This window comes from Panthera leo, chromosome B1 (assembly GCF_018350215.1).
Source record: "Panthera leo isolate Ple1 chromosome B1, P.leo_Ple1_pat1.1, whole genome shotgun sequence".
NCBI classification, from domain to species: domain Eukaryota; kingdom Metazoa; phylum Chordata; class Mammalia; order Carnivora; family Felidae; genus Panthera; species Panthera leo.
The window spans coordinates 49,404,899-49,431,480 of NC_056682.1; the positions used below are offsets into that span (position 1 = coordinate 49,404,899).

At 35.6% G+C, this 26,582-nt stretch overlaps 1 protein-coding gene across 1 annotated transcript in view; it reads left to right on the forward strand.

Annotated features, from left to right (window-relative positions):
• Nucleotides 1-26,582, forward strand: part of ELP3 (elongator acetyltransferase complex subunit 3) — a 98,401-nt gene that overhangs the window by 16,981 nt on the left and 54,838 nt on the right. The window contains exons 4-7 of the mRNA XM_042934950.1: nt 5,680-5,750; nt 6,550-6,613; nt 8,005-8,073; nt 10,966-11,120. Of these exons, the coding sequence (XP_042790884.1) occupies nt 5,680-5,750; nt 6,550-6,613; nt 8,005-8,073; nt 10,966-11,120 (359 nt within the window). The remainder of the gene's footprint in view (nt 1-5,679; nt 5,751-6,549; nt 6,614-8,004; nt 8,074-10,965; nt 11,121-26,582) is intronic.

The following is a 26,582-nucleotide window of genomic DNA, read 5'->3' on the forward strand; positions in this document are numbered from 1 at the left end:
AAAGTATCAGAGGTACATATACAGCTGACTGTATTCCCTGTCTGCTATGCATCCTATCCTTCATGCTTTTATTCCTGCTATTACTCTAGTGGTGATTTTTTACTTTTTTTAACAGCAGTTTTAGGTTTACCTAAAAAATGAGCAGAAAGTACACAGGGTTCCCATATACTTCCTTTCCTCCCTTCCCAGGTTGCCCTTGCATTGATTTGGTACATTTGTTATAATTGATAAACCAGTATTACTACCTTGTTATTAAATGAAGCCTATAGTTTATATTAGGGTCACTTATAGTGGTGTGTATTCTTTGGGTTTTAGAAAATGCATAATGTCATGTATCCACCATTACAGGATCATATGGAATATTTCCCCTGCCCTAAAGCTCCCCTATTCATCCTTTACTGTGTTCCAAACTTCTGACAACCACTGATTTATTTACTGTCTATAGTTTCACCTTTTCCATAATGTCATGTAGTTGGAATCAAACAGTATGCATAGCCTTTTCGGATTGCCTTCTTTCACTTAGCACTGTGCATTTAAAGCTATGCCATGTCTTTTTAGTGGCTTGATACAGTTCATTTCCTTTTAGAAGTGCACAATATTCCACTGTCTTTACCACAGTTTATCCATTCTCCTGTTAAAAGACATCTAGGTTACTTCGAAATTTTGATAGTTATGAACAATGCTGCTATAAACATTGTCTGAAGAGTTTTGTGTACACCTAAGTTTTCCACTCATTTGGGTAAATACCTAGAATTTCGTATTCTCATTTGTCATTGGTATATCTTATTTGATGAGGTGTCTGTTTGGATCTTTTGCTCTATTCCTATTGGGTTGTTTTCCTATTCTAAAACTGTAAGAGTTCTTTGTATATTTATGATACATATCTTTTATCAGACATGTGTTTTGCATATGTTTTCTCTGAGTATGGGTCTTTTCATTCTCTTAAGAGTTTCTCAGAGCAGAACTTCCAAATTTTAATGTAGTCCAACTTACTAATTTTTTCTTTCATGGATCTTTCTTTTGGTGTTGATCTAAAAACTCATTGTAAAACCCAAGGTGACCTAGGTTTTCTCCTGTATTATCTTCTAGAAGTTTTATAGTTTTGACTTTACATGTAGGTCTGTGATCCATTTTGAGTTTGTATTTGAGTTTTTGTGTTTGTTTTGCTTAGAATGCCATGATTACTCCTCTCCTCCTCCTCCTCCTCCTCCTCCTCCTCCTCCTCCTCCTCCTCCTCCTCCTCTTCTTCTTCTTCTTCTTCTTCTTCTTCTTCCTATCAACATTAAATATAATAACAGCTACCATATGTTGCCCACCTCTTACATACTGGCTATTGTGTTTCTGATTTAATCCTCAAAACAGTTTTGAGAGGTAAGTGCTATTGCTTACATTTTACCAAATAGGAAAATTCACAGTAAGGGGCAAAGAAAAGATTCAAACTTACATCTCTCTGACTGAATCCGAAGTCATCGCTTTTTCTATTTTACCAGTAATTTTTAAACTGTACTCTATAAAACTTGAATTCCGTAGAAGTCTTTTGAAGCTACTGTGGGGCATAATAAGTAGTGAAACCACAGGAGCAGGGACATCGCTGTTTCACCCAGGGCTGTAGCTTTTATCTCATTTATAAATTGAGGTTTTAAGTAAAATGTTACTTGAAAGGAGAGTTCTACTGCTTAAAAACTCTTCGAAAACTACTGCGCTTTACTTCCCTGGCCCTACCTTACCCTATCCTCTTGACTTAATCAACCCTAATCAGCATCTCTGGAAGGCTTCTCTGACTTCCCTGGTCAGGGCTAATTGCCTTCTTTGGCATTCCTGGTATTTTATACATGCTTCTTACCATGTGGTTCCAAAATAGCCTTTTTCTATGTGTCTTCCTCACCTAGATAGGTATGTTTTCAGAGGACAGAAACAGTGCAATATTTTTGTGGTCTCAAAGCCCATTTGCTCTGTGTAGCTCAGAACCTGGCCCATGTACTGGGCCCTCAATTATTGAATTAGACTGATCTCATCAGTGGCTTGTATTAAAAACATTTGTTTGAAAATCTAAATTTTTCATTCAGAATTGCAATTTTTTTTGAAATTTTGGACTTTCTGTAGATCACTATTTAATGCTTTAAATTTTAATAATTTTTATTATGAAGAATAATCAAACTTACAGAAAAGTTGAAGGTCCAATATAAAGAACATTTTCCCCCTGAACCACTTAAGAGTAAGTTGCAAAGTAAGTTGCCTTTGAATACTTTAGTATGCATTTTCTACAAACAAGGACATTTCTTAAATCACCACAATACAGCATCAAAGTCAGGAATTTAGCACTGATAAATACTGTCATCTCATCCTCAGATCTCGTTCAAGTTTCACCCACTATTTCAGTAGTGACCTACAGATCCCAGTTCAGAATCACATGTTGCATTTGGTTGTCTTGTCTCTTCACTCTGGGCACTTCCTGCCTTTCCTTGCCCTCATTACCTTAACACTTTTGAAGATTTCAGGCAGGTTATTTTGTAGCATGTTCCTCAATTTGGCTTAGTCAGATGTTTCCTCATAATTAGGTTCAGGTTATACATCTTTAGCATTGGAACATCACAGAAGTGATAATGTATTCTTATTGTATCCTATCAGGTGGTGTGTGTGTGTATATATATATATGTGTGTGTATATATATGTATGTGTGTATATATACATATATACACACATACATATGTATGTGTGCATGTATATATGTATATATACATATATATGTGTGTATGTGTATATACACGTGTATATATACGTGTATATATACATGTGTGTGTGTATATATATATATATATATATATATATATATATATGGTTTCAATTTGTCCTGTCATGGATAATGTTCTTTCTTTTCATTGAGGTAAATTGCTATTGTAACATTTTTATTGAGATAAAATTTCTATATAACATTATATTAGCTTCAGGTGTATAAGATAATAATTTGATATTTGTATACACTACAAAGTAACCACCACAATAAGTTTAGTTACCATCCATCACCATACAATTGACCCACTTCACCTGTTTTGTCCCTCTCCCAGCCCCCTCCCTCCTTGATAACCACCAGTCCGTTCTCTGTATATATGAGTTTTGTTTTGTTTTCTTTTTTATATTCCACATATAAGTGAGGTCATATGGTATTGTCTTTCTCTGACTCATTTCATCTACCATTTAATACCCTCAGGGTTCATCCATGTTGTCACAAATGGCAAGATTTCATTCTTTTTTATGACCGAGCAGTATTCCACTGTATATACATCTATATCGCACCTTCTTTATCCATTCATCCATTGATGGGTAATTAGGTTATTTCCATATCTTGGCTATTGTAAACAGTGTGGCAGTAAACATAGGGGTGCATATATCTTTTTATCTTTTCATACTAGTATTTTCATTTTCTTAGGATAAATGCTCAGAAGTGGAATAGCCAGATCATATGGTAGACCTGTTTTTAATTTTAACCTCCATAGTGTTTTCAGTAGTGGCTGCACCAATGTATATTCCCACCAGCAGTGCATGAAGGTTCCCTTTTCTCCATATCCTCATCAACAGTTGTTATTTCTTGTTTTTTTTCATAATGGCCATTCTAACAATAATATCTCATGGTTTTGATTTGCATTTCCCTGATAATTAGTGAACATCAACATTAGTTGAACATCTTTTCATGTCCTCGCTGGCCATTTGTATGTCTTTGGGAAAATGTTCAAGTTCTCTGCTTATTATTTAATCAGATTGGTTTTTGTATTGAGTTGAGTTTTTTAATATATTTTGGATATTAATTATTGGATATATGACTTGCAAATATTTTATCCCATTCAGTAGGTTGTCTTTTCCTTTTGTTGATGGTTTCCTTTTATTGATGGTTTCCTATGATGGTGCAGAAGCTTTTTAGTTTGATGTAGTCCCACTTACTTATTTTTGTACTTTTGTCGCCTTTGCTTGTGGAGTCAGATCCACAAATTCAATACCCAGACCAACATCAGGGAGCTTCTGCCTGCATTTTTTTTCTAGAAGTTTTATGGTTTCAGGTCTTACATTCAAGTCTTTAATCCATTTTGAACTAATTTTTGTGTGTCATGCTAGATAATGGTCTAGTTCATTCTTTTGCATGTGGATGTCCAGTTTTCCCGACACCATTTATTGAAAAGACTGTCCTTTCCCCATTGTATATTCTTGGCTCCTTTGTTGTAAATTAATTGACCATGCATGAGGGGTTTATTTCTGGGCTCTCTGCTTTTTTTGATCTATGTGTCTGTTTTTGTGCCAATATCATATTGTGTAGTATAGTTTGAAATCAGGAAGTATGATACCTCCATCTTTGTTCTTCTTTCTGATATTGTTCATTTTGATCAAGATAGTGTCTTCCAGCCTTCTCCTCTGTGAAGTTAATCTTTTCCACTTTGTAATTAAGTTTTGTGTGGTGAAGTACTTTGAAGCTATGTAAGTTTTCTGTAACTCATCAGATTTTCAGTTTACTCATTCATTTATTTGTATGAGTGGATTAATGGTTTCCTATTTGGTGGGTTATAGTCTGTTACTATCATTATTTATTTTGATGTACAAATGATCCTTGATTTGACCAGTGAGAGAGCCCTTTCAAGCTGGTTTTTGTGTCTTTTTTAAATGTCTCCATCATTCTTTGAGCAGTTTCTAGCTTTCTGTCATAATAAAATGTTTCAGGCTCTTTTGTCATTTCTTTGCCCCAGGTCTGGAATCAGCCATTTCTCTAAAGAGCCCTGGTTTCTTTCACTGGAGATGGGTATTTAGAAACCAAGATCTGAGTGCTAGATATACTCATTGCTATTAGAGTGTTGCTGCTCCTAGACCCTCTAGTGGACCAAGCAAGGAAGTATATTTGTATGTATACATATACACCTGCATATACGTATACTAACACCTTTGCATTTATATTTATTTGCATATCAGTGTATTTATCGAAAACTATGAGTTCACAGCAATACCTTCCATTCCATCCAAGTTCTGTCCCTTTCTATATTTATAGCTTCCTTCTCTGATAGTAAGAAACCTGGCGTGCATTCACCTTAGTCTATAGCCTTATTTGGCCAACTCCCCCCATATGTAACCATACTTCTGTCTCTGTTATCACCCTCTTTCTCAAGCACATAATGTCCTCACCCCAGGAGGGCTCTGACAGACTCTTCTGAGAATATTTTGCACACACTCTGTGAAGTGTAGCTCCTAGTTTAATAGTGTCTGCTCTGAATATTGAGATCTAATATGTCCATGAGGAGGCTGAGTTACAGTTTTATATATATTCAATTAATGCATTTAGATACAATTTTGTAGACTTGCATAATTTTTTTCTTGTAGGGTATTTTAGTAAAATAAATCAGAGTAAGAGAATCACTGTGACTTTGAAAATGATTAATGCCTTATTTTGCACTTAATTTATTGTAAAATATTACTATTTAATAGCTAGTATATAAATACATATGTATATTTTAGAGACTAAAAACATCAAAAAGAGATCACCCTTATGCCCATAGCTCAGCTCAAGAAATACAGTATTACCAATACTTTAAAGTCCCTTATGTGCCATTCTCTGATTGCATTCCTCTCCCTCCTGGGAGATAACCACTCTCCAGCATTGTATATTCATTATTCCATAATAGCTTTCTTATTAATCTTTTGTAGATTGCTGTTGTGGCTGTGATGTGCAAACCCCACAGATGCCCACACATCAGTTTTACAGGAAATATATGTGTGTAAGTATGATGATTTTCTTCAAGCGTGTGTGTGTGTGTGTGTGTGTGTGCGCGCGCGCTTTAATTGAATTAGTTAATTCCCTAGAGCCTTAATCAGTGCATGCTGGTAATATTTAAAACTTTGATCCAGTAGATGCATAAGTTAGTTCTTTGAAACAAGCAGCCATTGATAGGATGTTTCAGTGCTTTAAAACTGAAATATATATTTTAATATGTTGCAGTAAACAATAAAAAATACATTGTTATAGAACGTGAAAGACTAAAAGTCTATTAACTTGATAAATGAAACAAGGAGATATGAACTGCCTAAATTCTGTCAGCAATTCAAATGAGTTTGGATCAGAAAAGAATCAAATTAAAAAGTTATCTCTATAAATAACCTTTAAACTTCTTAAATTTAGTTAGATAATTGGAAAAATAGGCAGAATGCATGATTCTAGGTAGGAAGATTAAATGAGAGATTTTCTTAAGTATAGTTACCAAGAGAGCACTGTGAGTATCATTCTAAACCTAGGAAAAGTTAGGTGCTGTTACTTGCCCCTAGAAGTGTAAATCTCTGAAATGATAGTGACTGCAATATTCTGAAAATGACTACTATGATGTTCCTCATATGTTTATTGTGTTTACTTGTCAGTAGAAAATATATTAATTGTAGATACTTTAAACGTAGGCTCTTCGATTAGGATTTGAATATGAAACTTGTTTGCTCTCAGAATTTTATGGAGACTGCAGATACTTGAACTAGACTGTTGAAGTAAATTTTGTATCTGACATCTTCATTCTTTGGTTGTATTGGCAGATACTGCCCTGGTGGACCTGATTCAGATTTTGAATATTCAACCCAGTCTTATACTGGATATGAGGTAAAGTAATATGAGGTTGTCCTGAGGAAGTTTGACATCATACTTTACCTATAGTGTGCTCTTACAAGTACTGACTTTCTTAAATTATTTTTATTTTTAATTTTTCTCCTGATTACAGAAGTTCATCCATTAAATATTTGCTGAGTGTCTACGTATATTGCTCTAGTCACTGGAGAAATACTTAACATAAGCACTTGTTCTTACTGTATGTTAAACTATTATAAGTCTTCACAACTTTAAACCTTATAGCAGCACCTTGAAGGCAGGCACTATTATCCTGGCTTTATGAATAAGGAAACAGGCTTTAGAGGCCCTAAACAATTGGCCCAGAGATACACTGCTAATTAGTGACAGAGCCAGGTTTTGAATTTTGTGTTCCTCACCATGATATCATAGTGCTTCTTCAACAGTGAAAAATGGATAAAGTCCCTAATCTTATGGAATTTACATTCTAATAATAAGAGATAGACAATAAAGAAACAAGAAGAAAATATCAGGTACTACCAGTAAATGCTAAGTAGAGAAGTAAAATCAAGTGAGGTTTGTAGAAACTGAGTAGATACTTTAGCCTTGGTAGTTAGGAAGTGACTGAGGAGATGATACTTAAACTGAGTCTTGAATGACAAGAAGGAGCCATGCAAGAATATCAGCAGAGAGCATTCCCAGCAGAGAGGATAGCTAGAACAAGGAGCCATGGTAGGAATGACAGTGGGGTGTTCCAGGACATAGTGGGTAAGGGGAAGGATGAGATTGGAGAGACAAATGAAATAGGTTGTAAGCTGGACATAGAGTTTGGATTTTGTTACAGGTGTCATGAAAAACCATTAAGGTTGAAAGCAGGGGAATGATGCGATCCAGTATAGGGTTTTAAGAGATCATTTGATGGCTGTGTGGTTAAAGGATTAGAGTGGGGGCAAGAGTGCAAGCAGAACAGCAAGCAGGCTTCTTTTGAAGCAGTCAGCCTTTTCGGGAAGAGGTCAGCAGCCAGAAAACCATTGGACTTTTTCTCTTATATATGGAATTTCACTTTTTACTTGTTTTCCATAGTTCACATTTTTAAAAATACAAAAGGAATTATTCAGTGAAAAGGCTCCCTCTCGTTTCTGTCCCTTAGCCACCCCTTTCTGCTCCAGCAGAAAGTGACCCTGGAGATTTCATAAGTGTTTACACAAAGATAAATATGATTCAAGGAGATGCCCTGCTGTTCAGAATCTTAAGACAGTGGGGATGGAGACTAGCCAGATGCTATTCAGAACAGTATTTTGATCCTTAAACTGAGAAAGGAAGGAAGGAGCACAAGAGAATTTTATTTTTAATATAATTCTTTTGAACTACTTTTTATTTTCTATTCAATGTGGGCCCAGCAGGAGATTTTTCTCTTTTTCTCTTAGCCAACCTCCATGCGAGCTATCCGCGCTAGATATGACCCTTATCTACAGACAAGACACCGAATAGAACAGGTAAGTTTCTAAAAAGCATTTTTAAGTTAGATTTTTGTACATACTTAGAAGGTATTATTGTTTAATTTGAGTTGAACCTGAAATAACTAAAAGAGTGCCTGTCCCCTTGGTAAGTTTTTAATATCCATCTGGGGGAGGAAGACTATTCTGCAATACCCAGCAAGCTCAAAATCACTGCTTCCTTTAGAGACTGTATTATTTTCTTTAAGCGTTTTATATTCTTTAAATTTCTTTCAACTTATACAGACTCATTAACCATATGAAATTTACAGATGGAGATGTGAGAATGTTCTTAGACAGTAGGTGAATGGATTGAATTTTTGCTTCCATGAGCCAGATAAGAAGTTATTGTGACTGGTATGTCAGGGTGGGAATAGGGAATTGACTGCAGAAGGGTGTGAGGAACTCTTAGGAGTCGTGGGATTGTTCTGCATCCTGACTGTGGTGGGAGTTACACAACTGTAAACACTCATCCATACCCTTCCAGTTGTACACTTAAAATTAATTGATTTTAGTGTATGTAAATTATACTTCAATATAACTGATGAAAAACAAGTAGTACTGTTTAAATGGCCTTGCTCTGCTTGAGAAATCTGAACAGTAATTCAGATTTCCTTTTTTATAGTTTTATTTTAAACTTGTCCGATTTAAAAAAGTGTGAGTACCATCTATAATTTTTACAGTAACAACACCTAGTAGGGCAACTACAGAATCTCGAAAGGAAAGTAGTACATACCATAGTCATTAAGTCTCTTCTCTGTTCATTTAGCTAGTATCGATGAATACCAGCCAGTTCATATTTTCACCTCACTGTCACCCAAGCACGTGTGGATCAGGATTGTCAGCCATAGGAGAGGACCTCACCTGGGTGCAACCTGTATAGTCTAGAAAAGCATGTTCTAAACTGACCACTGCTTCAATTTCTTTTTTAGCTATGATATTTAATTCATTTAAAATGTTTCAGTAGAGTGTAAAATGTTTATGTTTACCAAAAAGAGAATGGGTTTTAAAAGGTTTAGAAACTAGCATACAGCAGTGATTTTTTTCTTCACTGTAAATGCAATAGAATCACCCGAGTATCTTTTCCAAACATATGCCAGATTTTCACCTCAGGAGTTCTGATTAAGTCTGGTTTAGGGTCCTGACAAGGTATTTTGAAAAAGGTACCCAGAATGATTTTGTTGTGTTTCTCTTGTGAACAATCATAGAGTTGTTTTTAGTATTTATATATATATACACACACATGCACACACACACACATATAAACATACTTACCTATATACTTACATGCACACTTATATATACTTACATGTATATTTTCATGCATATGTATATATGAATACAATTACAGAAAGATACAAATATGTATAAATTTTTATTTGCCGTTGTCAGAAACAAACATTTAAAAAGGTGCCTTTTTGTCCATATTAAGTGTAGACATCCTTTACATAGAACATTAATTAGAGTTCATAGTTTAGTAGTCTACTTGACCCAGTTTTTCTCAAGCCTGAGATAGGGCAAGAAATTTTTCTTTTAATTGAAGTATAGTTGACACACAGTGATACATTAGTTTCAGGTGTACAACATAGTGTTTCAACATGTCTGTTATGCTGTGCTCACCACAGGTATAGCTACCATCAGTCACCATACTGTGCTGTTACAATATCATTGTATTTTCTATGCTGTATCTTTTATTCCCATGATTTGTTCATTCCATAACTGGATTCATTCATTCCATAATTTATTCATTCCTGTATCTTCTGCCCTTTACCCATTTTGCCCATCCCCTCCTCCACTTAACCCTCTCATAACTATCAGTGTGTTCTCTGCATTTATAGGTCTTTCGTCTTTTTATCTATTTTAGTTGTTTAGATTCCACATATAAATGCAATCATACGGTATTTATTTTTCTCTGACTTATTTCACTTAGCATAATACCCTCTAGTTCCATCCATATTGTACACTTGTAAATGGCAAGATCTCATCCTTTTTTTAATGGCTGAGTTATATTCCGTTGTATATATACACTGCATCTTCTTTATCCATTTGTCTCTCAGTGGGCACTTGGGTTGCTTTCACATCTTGGCTATTATAAATAATGCTGCAATAAACATAGGGGCACATACATCTTTTTGAATTAGTGTTTTTATTTTCTTTAAATACCCAATAGTGTAATTAGTGGATCATGTTGTATTTCTATTTTTAACTTTTTAAGGACCCTACGAAATTTAAATACCTGTTTTTAAAATTTAGAATCTTGGCTTATTATAGTTGGCAAAATGAAAAATCTGTACCATTCTCTCCACTAGTAGAGAGACATAATATTTTATAGTTTATCAATCAGATTTTTATTTTGTTTTTTCTCCAGAAAGCCATGCCACCTGTGCTCATAATCTTCACAACTGGTTTAAAACTGCATTCTTAATTTTTATTTCTAACCTGGTGTTCTTTTTCTTCCATTGGCATCAAGCCCTGATTATGTTGCACAGTCACTGTTTTTGTTCCCAAGGCTTACCACAAGGTCTGACATAAAAAATACATGATCAATAAGTATTTATTTATTATGTTGCATAGTGTATTATTATATTTGCCCTTACTGCTTTCTAGTTTATATTCCACATGTTTTTAAATTTCCACATAGGTATTGATGTCAAGCTTCTTGTTTATTGTTTTTAATTCTCACTTTGCCTCCTCGATCTCTAGTAATTTTTTTTTTCTTTAAGACTCTGGAGTCTATTTTTTAATCCAAACCTTTGCTAAATATGTTTAATTGCTTTTCATTTTTAAACTATACTGATGAAAAAACTACAAAATAAAATTAGAAATTTGCAGTGCTTTCTTAGGGTAATTGACTATATCCATCTAATGCTGATGAATTTGTATGTGTTTCAGTTAAAACAACTTGGTCACAGTGTGGATAAAGTGGAGTTTATTGTGATGGGTGGAACGTTTATGGCCCTTCCAGAAGAATACAGAGATTATTTTATTCGAAATTTACACGATGCCTTATCAGGACATACCTCCAACAATATTTACGAGGCAGTCAAGTAAGAAATCCTTATTTTACCATATTCTGCAGAGTGGTTGTCAGTTTATCCCCTGAGCCGCAGCCTGTGAGAATTCCTTTTGTTCTACATCTACATTCCTAGTTCTTTTTTTTTTTTTTTTTGGGGGGGGGGGGGGGATTTTATTTTTATTTGCATATTTTGGATGGGTTATAATTAAATATATTTTCTAGTTTTATTGAGATAGAATTGACATACGGCGTGGTAAAAGTTGATGGTGTACAGCATAATGACTTACATATACATTGTGAAATGGTTACCACAGTTACTTTCACATCCATCACAATCACATCCATCGTCCTATACATTCCTAGTTCTCATAGTTACTTCTTTTTTGTGGGAAAGGATTATTTTCATTGAAATAGTTAATAGTTTTTTCTTAATAAGTGAGTGTGGTTTGTTGACATTTGTATTCTCTGAGAAAGAGTGATTCATTAAATCACTAAAGGTTTTTTTCAACCTTAGGCTGGTCTAAAGTACAGGAGTAGTTTTGATTTGACCAGTTGAGTTTTCAGCCTCCTCAAAAAGAACACTAGGGGTACACTTTGTCTGAAACATTTAGCTGCCATACAATCAAAACAAGTTATTTTTTAATAGCTATTATTAATAACTACTAAAATTTCTGTTTATGAATGAGATCACTTTTTCATTCTAATTGGCAAAACAAAATTATGCATTCTTTTGATACGTTGTATCTCTGTTTTTAGCAAAAAGAATACTAAGGTTTCACATACAGTATTTCAGAAGTTTCAGGAAAGCCTAGTTAGTTACCATATACTGTTCCCTCTTATTTATCAAATGTTTATGGAGGGCCCACTAGGGGCTATGCACTGCTTTAGGCACTAGGAACAGCATGGTGAAACAAGATAGGTATTGTCCTTGCCCTTGTGTTTATTTCTACTAGTTCAACAAACATGAAGTGCTATGGTGGAGATAGATTACTGTGATAGAGATTAAGACTTTTCTCCAGACGAAGTGGTAATGTTTAAGCTGAGACCCAAAGTATATGAGGAGGAATCAGGCTAAAAGCAGAAAAAAATAGGACAGAAGCACTGAAATGGGGAAGATTTTCAGGTCTTCTAGGAACAGAGAGGAGGCCAATGTGACTAGATTCCAGTGAACAAAAGAGAATGTCTTAAGGTGAGCTTAAAGAGTTAAGTCTGGGCCAGAGAATAGAATGCTTTTGAGGAGCTAAAGTTTTATTTGAAATGCAGTAGGAAGTAGATGAATGGTTTTAAGCAGGAGAGTGACACATTTCAGGTTGATAAGCAGGTCATTCTGTCTATTGTCTGGCTAATGGATTAGCGGAGTACAAGAGTGAAAGTGAGGAGCCAGATGAAAAGACTGTTAAACCCATCATAGCTTACTTCAGGGTGGTGGCAGTGATGATGGAGAAGAGAGGATGGATTAGAGTTCTGTTTTGTTGTTGCAAATGCCAGGACTTTGAATTGGGTTGAGGGTAAGAAAGGAAGGAATCAAAGAAGACGCTTAGCTTTTGGTTGTAGGAAATGGTTAATGGGTAACGCCGCCATATCCTGAGATGGAAAAGACATGGAAGAACAGGTTTATGGGAGAAAATCAAGAGTTTTACTTTGGATACATTAAATTTGAAATGCCTAGGAAATGTTCAAGTGGAGATGTCAGGTAGGCTGTACAAGAGACATCCAGGCTGGCAATGCAAAATTGGGATTATCAGTCCACAGATGGCATTTATAGCCATGCAAGTGGATAAGATCACCTAATGTGGGAGAGTTGCTGGTTTCCGAGGTATACTATGTGAAAAAGCAATTTTTAGAGCAATTCTTACAGTATGGATCCATCATATTTGTGTATATCCACATAAATGTAAATGCATAGAAAATGTGAAAGGGGGGTGAGAGTGATGATTGTTATAGGCATGAGTTCGAGCAGAGGAGGAAAGGACATAGGAGAATGGGGGTAAAGGAGCACATTTATGGTTGGGCTGGGCATTGTGATAAGCATTTATTTAAAACTCACAGTAAATATTTGAGTTCGGTATTTAAATTATCCCTGTTTTTGGGGTGCCTGGATGGCTCAGTCGGTTGAGCGTCCAACTTCGGCTCAGGTCATGATCTCAACGGTCTGTGAGTTCAAGCCCCGCATCGGGCTCTGTGCTGACAGCTCAGAGCCTGTTTCAGACTCTGTGTCTCCCTCTCTCTCTGACCCTCCCCCGTTCATGCTCTGTCTCTCTCTGTCTCAAAAATAAATAAATGTTAAAAAAAAAAAAAAAAAAAGCTTTAAAAAAAAATAATAAATTATCCCTGTTTTTACAGATGAGGCAGTCAAGGCACAGAGAGATTAAGCAACTTGCCAAAGTTACAAAGGTAGTTAGTTGGTGGTGGGAGTCGGGCTGTGAAACCCAGGCGGCTTTTCTTTAAGAGCCTGAACTTTGCTATAATGCAAGAAACTATGCTACGTGTAAAAGTGTGTGAAAATGTGTGTCTGTGCGTGTACGAGCACGTGTGTGTGTACACCACCAGAGCTTCAAAATATTGGAAAAAATATCTCTCTGGATTTTTTTTTTTTTTTTTTTTTGCACTCTTCTTCCTGCCTTCAGGCTTTTCTCTGACTTCTCTTTTATATTGGGGAGAGAGGGTCATATAGCTAATTACAGAGTTGTTTCAAATAGTGCCCCTCTTAGAGAATTTTTTGTGAGGTGATAAGTAGAACCAAAGTTTGAATGAATCTAAGGATGGTTTTCATTACACCGTAATTAAAATGGTTTGTGATACACAGTAGCGGTAAGTAAATGTCCGAATGCATTTTGTGTGAATGATCAATCTATAGGTCAAATACTGACAGCTAATGACTTAGGTAGGGCTTAGAATAGGGACATCTTTTGTGTCCTTCCTACTTTCCCTGTTGAGACCTTTGGCTATCAAGTGTATCTCGAGGGACCTGTATAAAGAGTCCAGCAGCTGGGAGAGTGTGTGTGAGCAACCTACTTTGATTGCCTCTAGAGAATGTGGTAGGTTAATTGTATGTCCACAAATCTAGGTTTTTAACAACAACTGGCTGGTGTGATCTCTTCCTCCTACATGGGCTTTAGTAGCAAGATAAGATGGTGACCATACTTTTTTTTTTTAAGTTTATGTATATTTGAGAGAAAGAGAGCAAATGGGGAGGAGCAGAGAGAGAGAGAAAGAGAAAGAATCCCAAGCAGTCTCCGCACTTCAAACTCACGAACAATGAGATCATGACCTGAGCTGAAATCAAGAGTCAGGGGCTTAACTGACTAAGCCACCCAGGCACCCCTAACCATGTTTTTACTGCTCATTCAAAATCTTGATTATTCATGAATATTAAGTCATGCTTAGTAAAACGCTGAAGTGTTTGAAACTTTAGAGGAATAATGATGTAACCCAACCCATTCTTCGTAATAATACCGAAAATCAAATGATAGCTTAGTGTAAAATGCAGTTTGAGAGAAAACAACTTTCATTAGTTCAAAGCCCCATGACACTGAAATGGCAACAGTACCTCAGAGTTACTAAAATTCATTTAACTCTGAGAATTCCCTGGTGAGATAATCTACAAGACCATTGACTTTTTGTACCCACGCTTATATATCATATACTCTTTTCTCAGTGCAGCTGTTATTGTGTTGAAGACCTTGCTTATTTTTTTAAATGTTTATTTGTTTTTGAGAGAGAAAGTGTGTGCGTATGCAAGCAGGGGAGGGGCAGAGAGAGAGAGGGAAACGAAGAATCCAAAGCAGGCTCCACACTGCCAGTGCAGAGCCCAGTCTGGGGCTTGAACTCACAAATCATGAGATCGGCCTGAGCTGATCACAGCTTAACCGATTGACCCACCCAGGCACCCTGAAAACCTTGCTTAGTAAGTGGAATTGAATATACATATCTTGGACTTGCCCCACCCTCCCAGCTCCCATAAAAGTTTGCCACAAAGCTTTTCACAGTGTATAGTTTGGGTCCCCTGGGTCAGGTGAGCTAGGCTAACTGGAGATCTGCCTAATGAATTTTTAGGATATAGCTAGTTTGACATTTTTATCAATTGAAACTTAAAAATTTTTGCTTATTCTTGGTGTAAAGTTTTAGTTTTATTTTTACAGAAATGTTCTAGTGTCTTTTGTAAGTTGTCTGTTGTTGGGGTAAAAATAGAGTTTACGTTACAACTATCCAGCTTCAGATCATGATATGTTTGTAGAAAAAGCCAAAAAGCCTGTTGGAAAAGAAAGCCCCTTTCTGTAATGGACTAGGCAAGGCCAGCATTGTTTTGTTTCTGTTCTTGAATTTACCTCAAGAGGGCAACAAACACTTTACTTTCAGATGAAAATTTATATATGATTTGAGCCTTCATTGCAACAGATCTCATGAATGACTCTTGGGAAACAATAAAAGTCCAATCTGGGAGCCTTAAAACCATCCATAAATGTTACACTGAATCATGCCAACCCACACTTGACATGTTTTGCTCTTTTCTCCTGGTCTCTATACTTTTATGAGATAATCTGAAAAAAAGCTGATTTGTGGCATCTTGTTTGCTTTGTTAAGGTAAATTTTTACTACTAACGCCCTACAATGAAGGTGGTATTTTGTTTTTTAGGGAAATGTTGTTATATAGTTCAAAGAAATAGTAATCTGGTTTGTACTATAGAACTAGAGACATAGCAAACCATTTTCAAATGTTAACATTTTGTGAAATAAAGAACAGCCCAGAGATACTATGTTTTGTACATAATATGTTTTCTTCACATTTTTGGAGGTGATCTTTAACTTGCCGTTCTTTATATTATCTTTCACTGAGGGTATTTGTGAAGACTGTTTGGGTCACCCAGTGTGGCTGACCTTTTTCAGATGTAAAGTAATGAACTTCATTTTTATTTTAGTGTTAGTTGATATTAGTTATTTGTACTTGCTGACTACACAGATGTAATACTTTCATTAGTGTATCAGAGGTTTTTATTTAAAAGACTAATTTTAAATTAGGTTAAAAATTACATAGTGACAGATGAGTCAATGTTTAAGGTTACAGTATTCGGTCAAATTAGAGGTTATTAGCTTGTGTTAGCCTCCTTTGCTATCCTATGTCTAATCCAATCAAAGTTTAGACCATGTTTAAACCTGATTATTTTACTTTTTACTTAAAAGATTAAAAGTTAAGGTAAGGAAAAGCCCCCAAAAGTGAACCTGGTTATTATTTACAGCAAGTTAGTAGCAAAAAGTATGTTATATCCTTGCAAATAGAAAAATTGAAAAGCTGAGTGAAATAGAGTTCAAGGATAAAGCAGGTATAGGGTTTCTGTGAAGGCGCATTAAATCAAGCAAAGTGATAATCACTCATTTCTATCAGCTAGACTGAGACTTCAGTTGTCTCCAGAAAGCAACAATTACTGGTGACTATTGTCCTCTAAAAATCATAGCTCTGGAGATGAAAAGGACCGGCAGTGGGATCTGAGTCACCCATTCACCGGAATGCAAATAAATGTTGCCAAATAACTCAGAGTAACCTTTTAAAATAGTTTTATTCCTCTTTAATCAGTCCTGCCCAGAAGCAGTTTTATGTTCAATCTTTAATGCTCCTTGGCTGTTTTCAAAAGATGCTATTTCGAAGGGCAGTTACCCATCAAGGAGTGGGTGAGTCATACCTTCTCCCAGTGGAATTTTTAATTCATTTCCGTTCCTTCCTTTTTTGCCCCTCATCAATGACTTTAAATCCTCCAGCTGTGTCCTTATGTGTCTTGGAAAAAAGCTAGAGAGCTAGAGCGCTAGCTTACTGCTGGATACTAGGCCTAGAAGACAGTTTCATAGACTTGCAGAAGTTAGGAAGAAAGCAAAAGCAAATCTCCTAAGGCTTGCAAGTGACTGTTTTCTGCCTTGGTGCCCTGGGCATTATTTCCGGCAGGTTTCAGACTTGCATTTCTGGGCTTTGGCTCTAATACTCCCCACCCCTTACTTTATATATTTACTGCCTTTACTCTCTCTCTTGGTCAACCAGATTTTCATGGATGGTGACCAGAATCCTTAACGTTGGCAGTCCAACCTAAAATAATCTCAGTCATCTATGATGCTGTTTTTCTTCCAACATTTTATATGAAGCAAATAAAAATTGAAGGAACTTGTCAGGTACTACATACTTGTCACCTGGATTCTACAGTACTTGCTTTATCACATACTTATCCAACTATTCATTTCTGTACCCTTCCATGGATCCCTCTTTTTTTAAGCATTTCGAAGTCAGTTGTACACTTCAGTACACTTCTTTCCAAATATGTCATCGTGTACATCATTAACTAGTTCATTTGTTGCTATCTTTTGAAGCAAAATTACATACAATGAAATGCAAAGATCTTAAGTGTACCATTTGACAAGTTCTAATAAATGCATATACCTGTGCATCAAAACTCCGTTAAGATATAGAACATCCCAGAAGGTTCCTTCATTCCTCTTCCCATTAAATCCTCACCTGTACCTCCCACAGGCAATCATTATTCCTTTTTTCCCTTCCATATTAACCATATAGTATATACTCTTCTGTGTCCCTCTTCTGTCACTGAGCATAATATTTTGAGATTCATCGATGTTGTTGGGTATTTCTTTGTTACCTTGTAGTGCTGAGTAGTATTCCACTGTATGCATATACCACAGTTTATCCGTTCTATTGATGGACACTGGGCTGTTTCTAGTTTGTGGTTATTACAATAAAATTAGTGAACATACTCATACAAGTTTTACTATGAATATAGTATTTATTTCTGTTAGGTAATAGCTAGAAGTAGAATTGCTACATCATATGTTTAATTTTTTAAGAAACTGCCAGACATTGTTCCAAAGTGGTTGTAAATTTGTACTCCCACCAGTGATGTATGAGCATTTGGTTGTTCCACATCCTCACCAACATATGGTGTTGTCAGTCTTTTTAATTTTAGCCGTTCTAGTAGGTGTGTAATGGTATCTCATTGTGGCTTTAATTTACATTTTCATGATGACTAATGATGATGAGCACTTTATTATATGCTTGTGTTTTCTGTATATATTTCCTTTGTGAACTATCTGTTAAACTCTTTTGTCCATTTTTTATTGGGCTGTTTAAATTCTGGATACCAGTCCTTTGTTGGATCTGTATTTGACAAATATGAAAACCCAGTCTGTGGTTTGAGTATTCATTATATTAAGGACAACTTTAAGCAGAAGTTTTTATTTTGATTAGGTCTAATTTAGCAATTTTTTTATTTAATAGCTATTGTTTTCTGTATTGTTTTTGTTAAACTTGTGCTTACTCCCAAGAAGATACATGACAAGATTCTCTCCTGTGTTTTCTTCTACCTGCAGTTACAGTTTTTTTTTGTATTTAGCTTGCCTATGTAGACTTGTGGTCTATCTTGAATTAATTTTTATATATACTGTGAGGTAGGATTTGTGGTTTCTTTTTTCCTCTTGTAGTAGATACTGTTTCAATATTGCTTGTTTAAAAACTTCCCTTTCCTATGTGGATTATATTGGTGGCTTTGTCAAAAATTGATTGACTATACATGTGGAACTGGGCTCTGTTCTGTCCCACTAATCTATTTCTCAGTTCTTATGCCAGTAACACACTGTCTTGATTATTGTAGCTTTATAGTATATCTTGAAGTCAGGTACTGTGAGTCTTTTTTGTCATTGTTTTTCGAGATTGTCTTGGATATTCTATTTCCTTTGCATCTCTACGATGTAAAGTTTAGAATCAGCTTGTCAACTTCTGCTAAAAAGTGTGAGAAAATTGGGATTGTATTAAAACTATAGAACAGTTTGGAGAAAATTGACAACATTATTGAGTCTTCTGATCCATGAACATCGTCTGTCTCTTTGTTTATTTAAGTCTTCTTTAATTTCTCATAGAAATCTTCAGTGTAGAGATGTTGTTAGCCTTTTGTTAAATTTATGTCAAAATAGTTTTGTGTTTGTTGATGCTACAGAAATTGAACTTCTTAAAAATTTCATTTTCAAATTGTTTTACAGATAGTGTATAATATGTAATTGATTTTTGTACATTACATTGTATCCTATTACCTCACTAATTTCACTATGTAGTTCTAAAAGTTGTTTTTGTAAATCTGCTAGGATTTTCTTCATAAACAATCACTTAATTTACAAATAAAGTGAGCTTTAATTTTTCTTTTTGGATTTGCATGCTTTTCTTTTTCTTGCCTTATTGTAATGGCTAGGACATTAGTACAGTGTTAAATAGAAGTGGTGAGAGTAAGCTTCTTTGTCTTATTCCCAGTAATACAGGTGAAACATTTAATATTGCAGTATTAACTGCAATGTTACTTGAGGGGTTTTTTTATAGATACCTTTATTGAAGAAGTTTGCTGAGAGGTTGTATCATTAATTCAATTGTCTAATGATTTCTCTGTATCTATTCAAATGATCACATAATTTTCCTTCTTTATTCTGATCATGTAGATTACTTTTTTTTTTTTTTAATATTAAACTAACCTTGCATTCCTAGGATAAACCTGTTTGGTCATAATGTGTTATCCTTTTTATATATCATTTTACTAATACATTGGAAAGGATTTTGTGTGTATGTTCATGAGAGATGGTGGTCTGTTGTTTCCTGTTTTATAATTTCTTTGTTAGGTTTTGGTATTAGTGTTATTATGCCAGCCCCATAAAACATGTTAGGAAGTGTTCCCTCCTCTGTTTTCTTTTTTGTTTGTTTGTTTATTTTTGAGATAGAGAGAGACAGAGCACAAGCAGGGGAGGAGCAGAGAGAGAGGGAAACACAGAATCCAAAGCAGGCTCCAGGCTGAGCTGTTAGCCCAGAGCCCAATGCAGAGTTCAAACTTTTAACCCATGACCTGAGCCAAGCCATATGCTTACCTGACTGAGCCACCCAGGCGTCCCCCCTCCTCTGTTTTCTAAATGTTCATATAAAATGAATGTTAATCCTTCCATAAGTGTTTGCTAGAACTGACCAGTAAAATTATCCAGGGCTGTGTTTTCTTTATGGGAGAATTTTGGATGATTGATTCAATTCCTTTAATAGATAAAGAAAGAGATATTCAGATTTTCTGTTTCATCTGTGTCCATTTTGGGTAAGTTGTATTTTTCAAGGAATTTGTCTACCTCATCCTAGTTGTCAAACTATTTGGTATTAAGTTGTTCATAATATTCCCTTTTATGCTTTTAATGTCTATATAATGTTAGTGATCACCCTTCTTTCAATCCTGGTTCCGATCATCTGTGTTTTCTCTTTTTTTCTTGATTAATCTAGTTAGAGGTTTATTAATTTTGTTATTCTTTTCAAAGAACTGACTTTTGATTTTATGTCCTCTATTTCATTGATTTCTGCTTTATTTTTTTTTTTTTTATTGTCTTCTACTTTCTTTGGGTTTACTTTATGGTTCTTTTTCTATGACTTAGTAAGGTATAGAGGCTTGGCCTTCATTATAGACCTTTTTTCTTTTCTAATGTAAGTATTCAATGCTTTAAGTTTTCCTCTATGCATTATTATGACAGAATCCCACAAACCTTGGTATGTTGTATTTTAATTATTATTCCATTCAAAATATTTTTTTAAGTCCTTCATATTTTTTGACCTACGAGTTATATAGAAATGGGTTCTTTAATTTCCAAATTACCAAAAGCGAGTCTTTCTTGATATCTTGTTGTCAATTTCTAATTTAATGCCATTTGGATCAGAGAGAGCCTATTCTATATAATTTAATTTTTTTAAGTTGTTTTTGTTTTTTTCTTAATTTTTTTTAACATTTATTTATTTTTGAGACAGAGAGAGAGCATGGACAGGGGAGGGTCAGACAAAGAGGGAGACACAGAATCTGAAACAGGCTCCAGGCTCTGAACTGTCAGCATAGAGCCCGACGCGGGGCTCGAACCCACGGACCACGAGATCATGACCTGAGCTGAAGTCGGATGCTTAACTGACTGAGCCACCCAGGTGCCCCTGTTTTGTTTTTTTTTTTTAATTGAGACTCATTTTGTGGCCCCGGCATATATGGTTTCACTTGGTGAACATACTATGTATATTTGAAAGAATATGTATTCTTTCAATGGTTCAATGTAATGTTCTATAAATATCAGTTACACTGGTTCAATGTAATGTTCTATAAATATCAGTTAAATTCAGGTGATTGATACTGTTACTTTTTATATCGGTTGCTAAGAGAGAGTGATATTAAAATTTCAAATCAGGATTGAAGAATTCTCTATTTCTCCTTTCAGTTTTGTTAATTTTTATTTCATTTATTTTGAGACTCAATTATTAGGTGCATACATATTTATGATTTCTGTGTTTTTCCTTATGTATGAACTTTTACTCATTATGAAATGTTTTTATCCCTGAAGTTTCCTTTAGTTGATGTTAATTTATTAGTCTTCATGTGTTTACTGTTTTCCCTATGTATTACTTTTTCCATCCGTTTTCTTTCCACCCATATGTGCCTTTATATTGAAAGTGGGTTTCTTCTAGACAGCAGTCTATAGTAGTTGAGTCTTGGTTTTCACTCATTTTTATATTGTCTTTTAACTGGAGGGTAATCTTTTAACATTTACTGTAATTATTGGTGCGAGTATATTTGCATCTACTACTTTAATCATCCCCTCACTTTGGTTTTCAGTAGCCAAAAATAATAGTTTTAGTGAATACTGTTATTGTCTAATTCTGTATAATGCACTTTTTCCCTGTTTCCTTTAATAGGGAATGTTTTCTTAAGAGACACATTGTGCCTATATCTAGCACAATGTCTTAGGGATAGAAAGTACTAAGTAAACATTATTAAATAACCATAGTGTAAAGAACTGTGCATGAAGAATCAGGAGACTTGGGTTCCAGACTTATTTCTGTTATTATCTTAGGTTATTACCTAATTTAAGCCACTTATGTATTCTGTGTTTTAGTTTCCTCATCTATAAAAATGAGGAGGTGGGACTATATTATCTCTAAAATTACTTCTTTCTCTGACATTCTGTGGTTTGAAGAATTTTATTGGAATGAGAATGTTTATCTAAAAGATGTGTTTGCAAGTTATTTTTCATATAGCAGTCATTTTCTGACAATGACAACTTTTCTATAATGCATTTATGAATATAGTCCTTAAATTTGAATGTGAATGTAATGTTAAAAGAATGTGTAATAACTGTGATTTTTGTCTATTAATAATGCTTTGCTGTTAGTTCTTAACTGTCTGATAGCATTCTTGTCAGCTGTCGCAAGAAACAGAACCCAAAATGTTATGAGTTGTTTTTAATATACCTTAAACTTTGTCAACTAACACGATAGGGATCAAGGGTCCCTGATTAGTTCCTAAAACACAAAGTCATCAGGTTAGTTTTTCATAAGTTGTACTCATCTAAAAATCAAAATTCTGTTTGTTTCCTTGGTGTGTGTTGGGTAGAACCTTACTGTTTTATCGGTCATTTGACATAACAATCAATATCTAGGAAGCAAACTTGACCACTGTCTCAACAAAAAAAAAAAAAAAAAGGAAAAAAATATTATTTTTAAATCATCAAACACCCAAATCGGTCATTCATAAGTCTAGAATACCACCAGCATAGCATTGTACAGAGCATAAAGTTGTATTGAGAAATTTTCCAAGTATGATTATATCAAAAAGAATTTGTTCTGTGGCACTACTACTGAGGAATTGTACCAGTTGTACCAGTAACCCCAGATGTTATTTGGCAATTCAAACAAATCTTTGGTTGTCCAAAGAAGTTTATAAATTCCACTTACCGATTTTGGGATTGTAGATACAGAAGAGAGTTTGTATGTTATGACAAATGAAAATTAACATTCCATCTATGTACCATTTTTATTTACTTTGCACTTTGCTTTGAGCAGGGTGAGGTCTATGTAGGAAAGGTTCTGTAGGGCTTTCAGGAACCTAGGCCTAGAGCTGTAGTGAGATTTCACACAGGACTAGACTAAGACATAGCCACCTTTATTGATGACGGAGGTTTTTTAGAGAGGACTGCAACGACTGATAGCAATGAGAAGCGGTCTTTGATACCCATAGCCTTCTTGGAGTGACTCATGTAGTTTCCAGAAGATAACAGAGACTTTAACATTGAATTGCTGCCTTCCTTCAGTGTCCTCTTGGTTGGGGTCCCTCAACCAACGAGTTAGTAATAGGTATAGTTATTTTTATTTTTTTAATGTTTATTTTTGAGAGAGAGAGAGCGAGAGCGCGCACGCATGAGTGGAAAGGGGCAGAGAGAGGGAGATGCAGAATCTGAAGCAGGCTCCAGACCCTGGCTGTCAGCTCAGAGCCTGACGTGGGGCTGGAACCTCGAACTGTGAGATCATAACCTCAGCCATTTCAGATGCTTAACCGACTGAGCCACCCAGGCACCCCATGGATAATCACTATTATAGTTCACTTTTTTCTTCCTATAAATAGAACCCAGAAATAATGTATGTTTATATTTCTGCCACTTTTAGCTCTTTGTTCTTAGGTAGTTCTTGATTTTATCTATGTGTCATTTCTTGCAGCTAGATTAGCATCTCTAGCACAAGAATTATTGTATTGTTACTTTTTTTTAAGTTTATTTATTTACTTAGAGAGTGGGTGGATGAGCTGGGAAGTGGCAGAAAAAGAGAGTGAGAGAGAATCCCAAGCATGCTCCACACTGCCAGCATGGAGCCTGATGTGGGGCTCATACTCACAAACCGCGAGATCATAACCTGAGCCAAAGTCAAGAGTCAGACATTTAACCAACTGAGCCACCCAGGCGCCACTGTATTATTACTTTCAATAGAATACCTGGTCTAGTGCTAGGCACCTTCTAGGGTTGACTCTGTAAGAGGAAAGATAACCAGCAAAATTATCTAGAGGCTGCCATGGGAGTAAAGAGAGACCTTCTGTGTCTTTGGTTATGCCTGATTCATTTATTCATTCTTCATATTTGTATTTTTTTATATTGAAGGAGAGTTTTTAGTGCTGAAGCCCTAAAGCAGTTACCTCTAAATATATTCGAGCCTACTGGCCTTCCAAGAACCTCCTGTCTAGATGCACAAACATCCACAAATAACATGGCAAACTGTGTTCATATCATAGGCAAGATGCTTTGGGAGTGGGGTTACAAAGTTATGCGAGGCTCTGGGAAGATGTTGGGGAAGGAGAACTGTAATTTAAGTTATATTTTGAAGGCTGGGTAGCATTTAGTTTTTGCGTGCTTTAAATTCTGAAGGTATTGTCCCATCTCAACTCAACCCCCCCAACCTTGTAAAAAAAATACTGTCAACATAAGTTATTAAGTTACATTTGGCTTTGCAGAGCATATTAGCATCTTTTGTAGTTGGTGCCACTACTGTGGCATACAAAAAAAGTGTAGGATGCACTTATGTGTAGCCCCATACTGGTGGTCTCCAGATTTATTTAAGATGACCCTGTAATATCACAAAAAGAGCAGTGGAATTGGAATCAGAAGACCTGGGTTTATGATCAAGGTTGGAAAATGTTTGGCACATTTCCTAGGTACTCAAGAGCTTAAGACTTCTGTTGACCCCGGGAAGGTATGGGGGTTGAGCTAGGTACTAAAAGAGACTCATCCTATTGGATGGCTACCTAAATAATAACAGAATGTTAGAGCAGGCCATGAAAGCCGTATTTTGCTTAGAGTAGTTGAAAGCCTGTATGTAAATATTTACAGAACATTAATCATTAATATCTTTATACCTCTGTTAAATGAAGAGGCAGGTTCAGTGGCTGTAGGCCTAAAAAGAACATTAACAAAAATCCTAATAAAAATACAGTGATCTTATAGGAAAGATGACCTTATACTCTGTTCTTTAGGACAATGCTTCATTGTTTTTATCATTCAAATTTGATAAGAGTTTCTGCTTAATTGCTTTTCAAATGAAAATACAATTCTAAAAAGAATATAGTGGTAAAAGCTTTTTGTGAACATGAAGTGTTTGCTTTTAAAAACTGTAATTATTTTTTAATTCCTCCATTTCTTTGCCTGATAAAGGTAATGACATTTCCTTCCAAAGGAAACACATTTTTGAAATGGAATTAAATTGAGAATAGGGTTTATTTCTGTCTTTATACTATATTCCGCCTACTTACGAAGAGACCCTATCATCCCTGCAGCAGCTTCTTCTGTATGTCTGTATGCCTTAGATGACCTGTGCAATAGAAAGATTAGCCGGTAATTTTCTCTTTCCTCTAGACAGAGTTGCACTTACCCACCCTCTAGTTTTTTTTCCCAGTGATGCAATTTCTGTTGCACACAACAATTTCTGTTGTGCTGCAGAGCTTCCTAACTCAGTGGCATCCTTTTAAGAAATACTGGAGGCTTTATAACACTACCAGTTAATAGGGAGGTTTGTAGGATGCCTGGGTGGCTCAGTCGGTTAAATGTCCGACTTCAGCTCAGGTCATGATCTTACAGTTCGTGGGTTCAAGCCCTGTGTTGGGCTCAGTGCTGACAGTTCAGAGCCTGGAGCCTGCTTCAGATTCTGTGTCTTCCTCTCTCACTCTGCCCCTCCCCCCCACTCACACTCTGTCTCCCTCTCCAAAAAATAAGCATTAAAAAATATATATATATATGTCGCTCCTTATCAGGGAAATACAAATCAAAACCACACTCAGATATCACCTCACACCAGTCAGAGTGGCCAAAATGAAGAAATCAAGAGACTATAGATGCTGGCAAGGATGTGGAGAAACAGGAACCCTCTTGCACTGTTGGTGGGAATGCAAATTGGTGCAGCCGCTCTGGAAAGCAGTGTGGAGGTTCCTCAGAAAATTAAAAATAGACCTACCCTATGACCCAGCAATAGCACTGCTAGGAATTTATTCAAGGGATACAGGAGTACTGATGCATAGGGGCACTTGTACCCCAATGTTTATAGCAGCACTCTCAACAATAGCCAAATTGTGGAAAGAGCCTAAATGTCCATCAACTGATGAATGGATAAAGAAATTGTGGTTTATATACACAATGGAATACTATGTGGCAATGAGAAAGAATGAAATATGGCCTTTTGTAGCAACGTGGATGGAACTGGAGAGTGTGATGCTAAGTGAAATAAGCCATACAGAGAAAGACAGATACCATATGTTTTCACTCTTATGTGGATCCTGAGAAACTTAACAGAAACCCATGGGGGAGGGGAAGGAAAAAAAAAAAAAAGAGGTTAGAGTGGGAGAGAGCCAAAGCATAAGAGACTCTTAAAAACTGAGAACAAACTGAGGGTTGATGGGGGGTGGGAGGGAGGGGAGGGTGGGGGATGGGTATTGAGGAGGGCACCTTTTGGGATGAGCACTGGGTGTTGTATGGAAACCAATTTGACAGTAAATTTCATATATTAAATAATTAATTAATTAATTAAAATATATATATATATATATGTTTGTGATGCAAATTTGGAATGCCTGATTCTAAGATGTTCTGATTTACTTTCTTAAATACACTAATTTAGAGTTTCCTGCTTTCATCTTTCTTAATC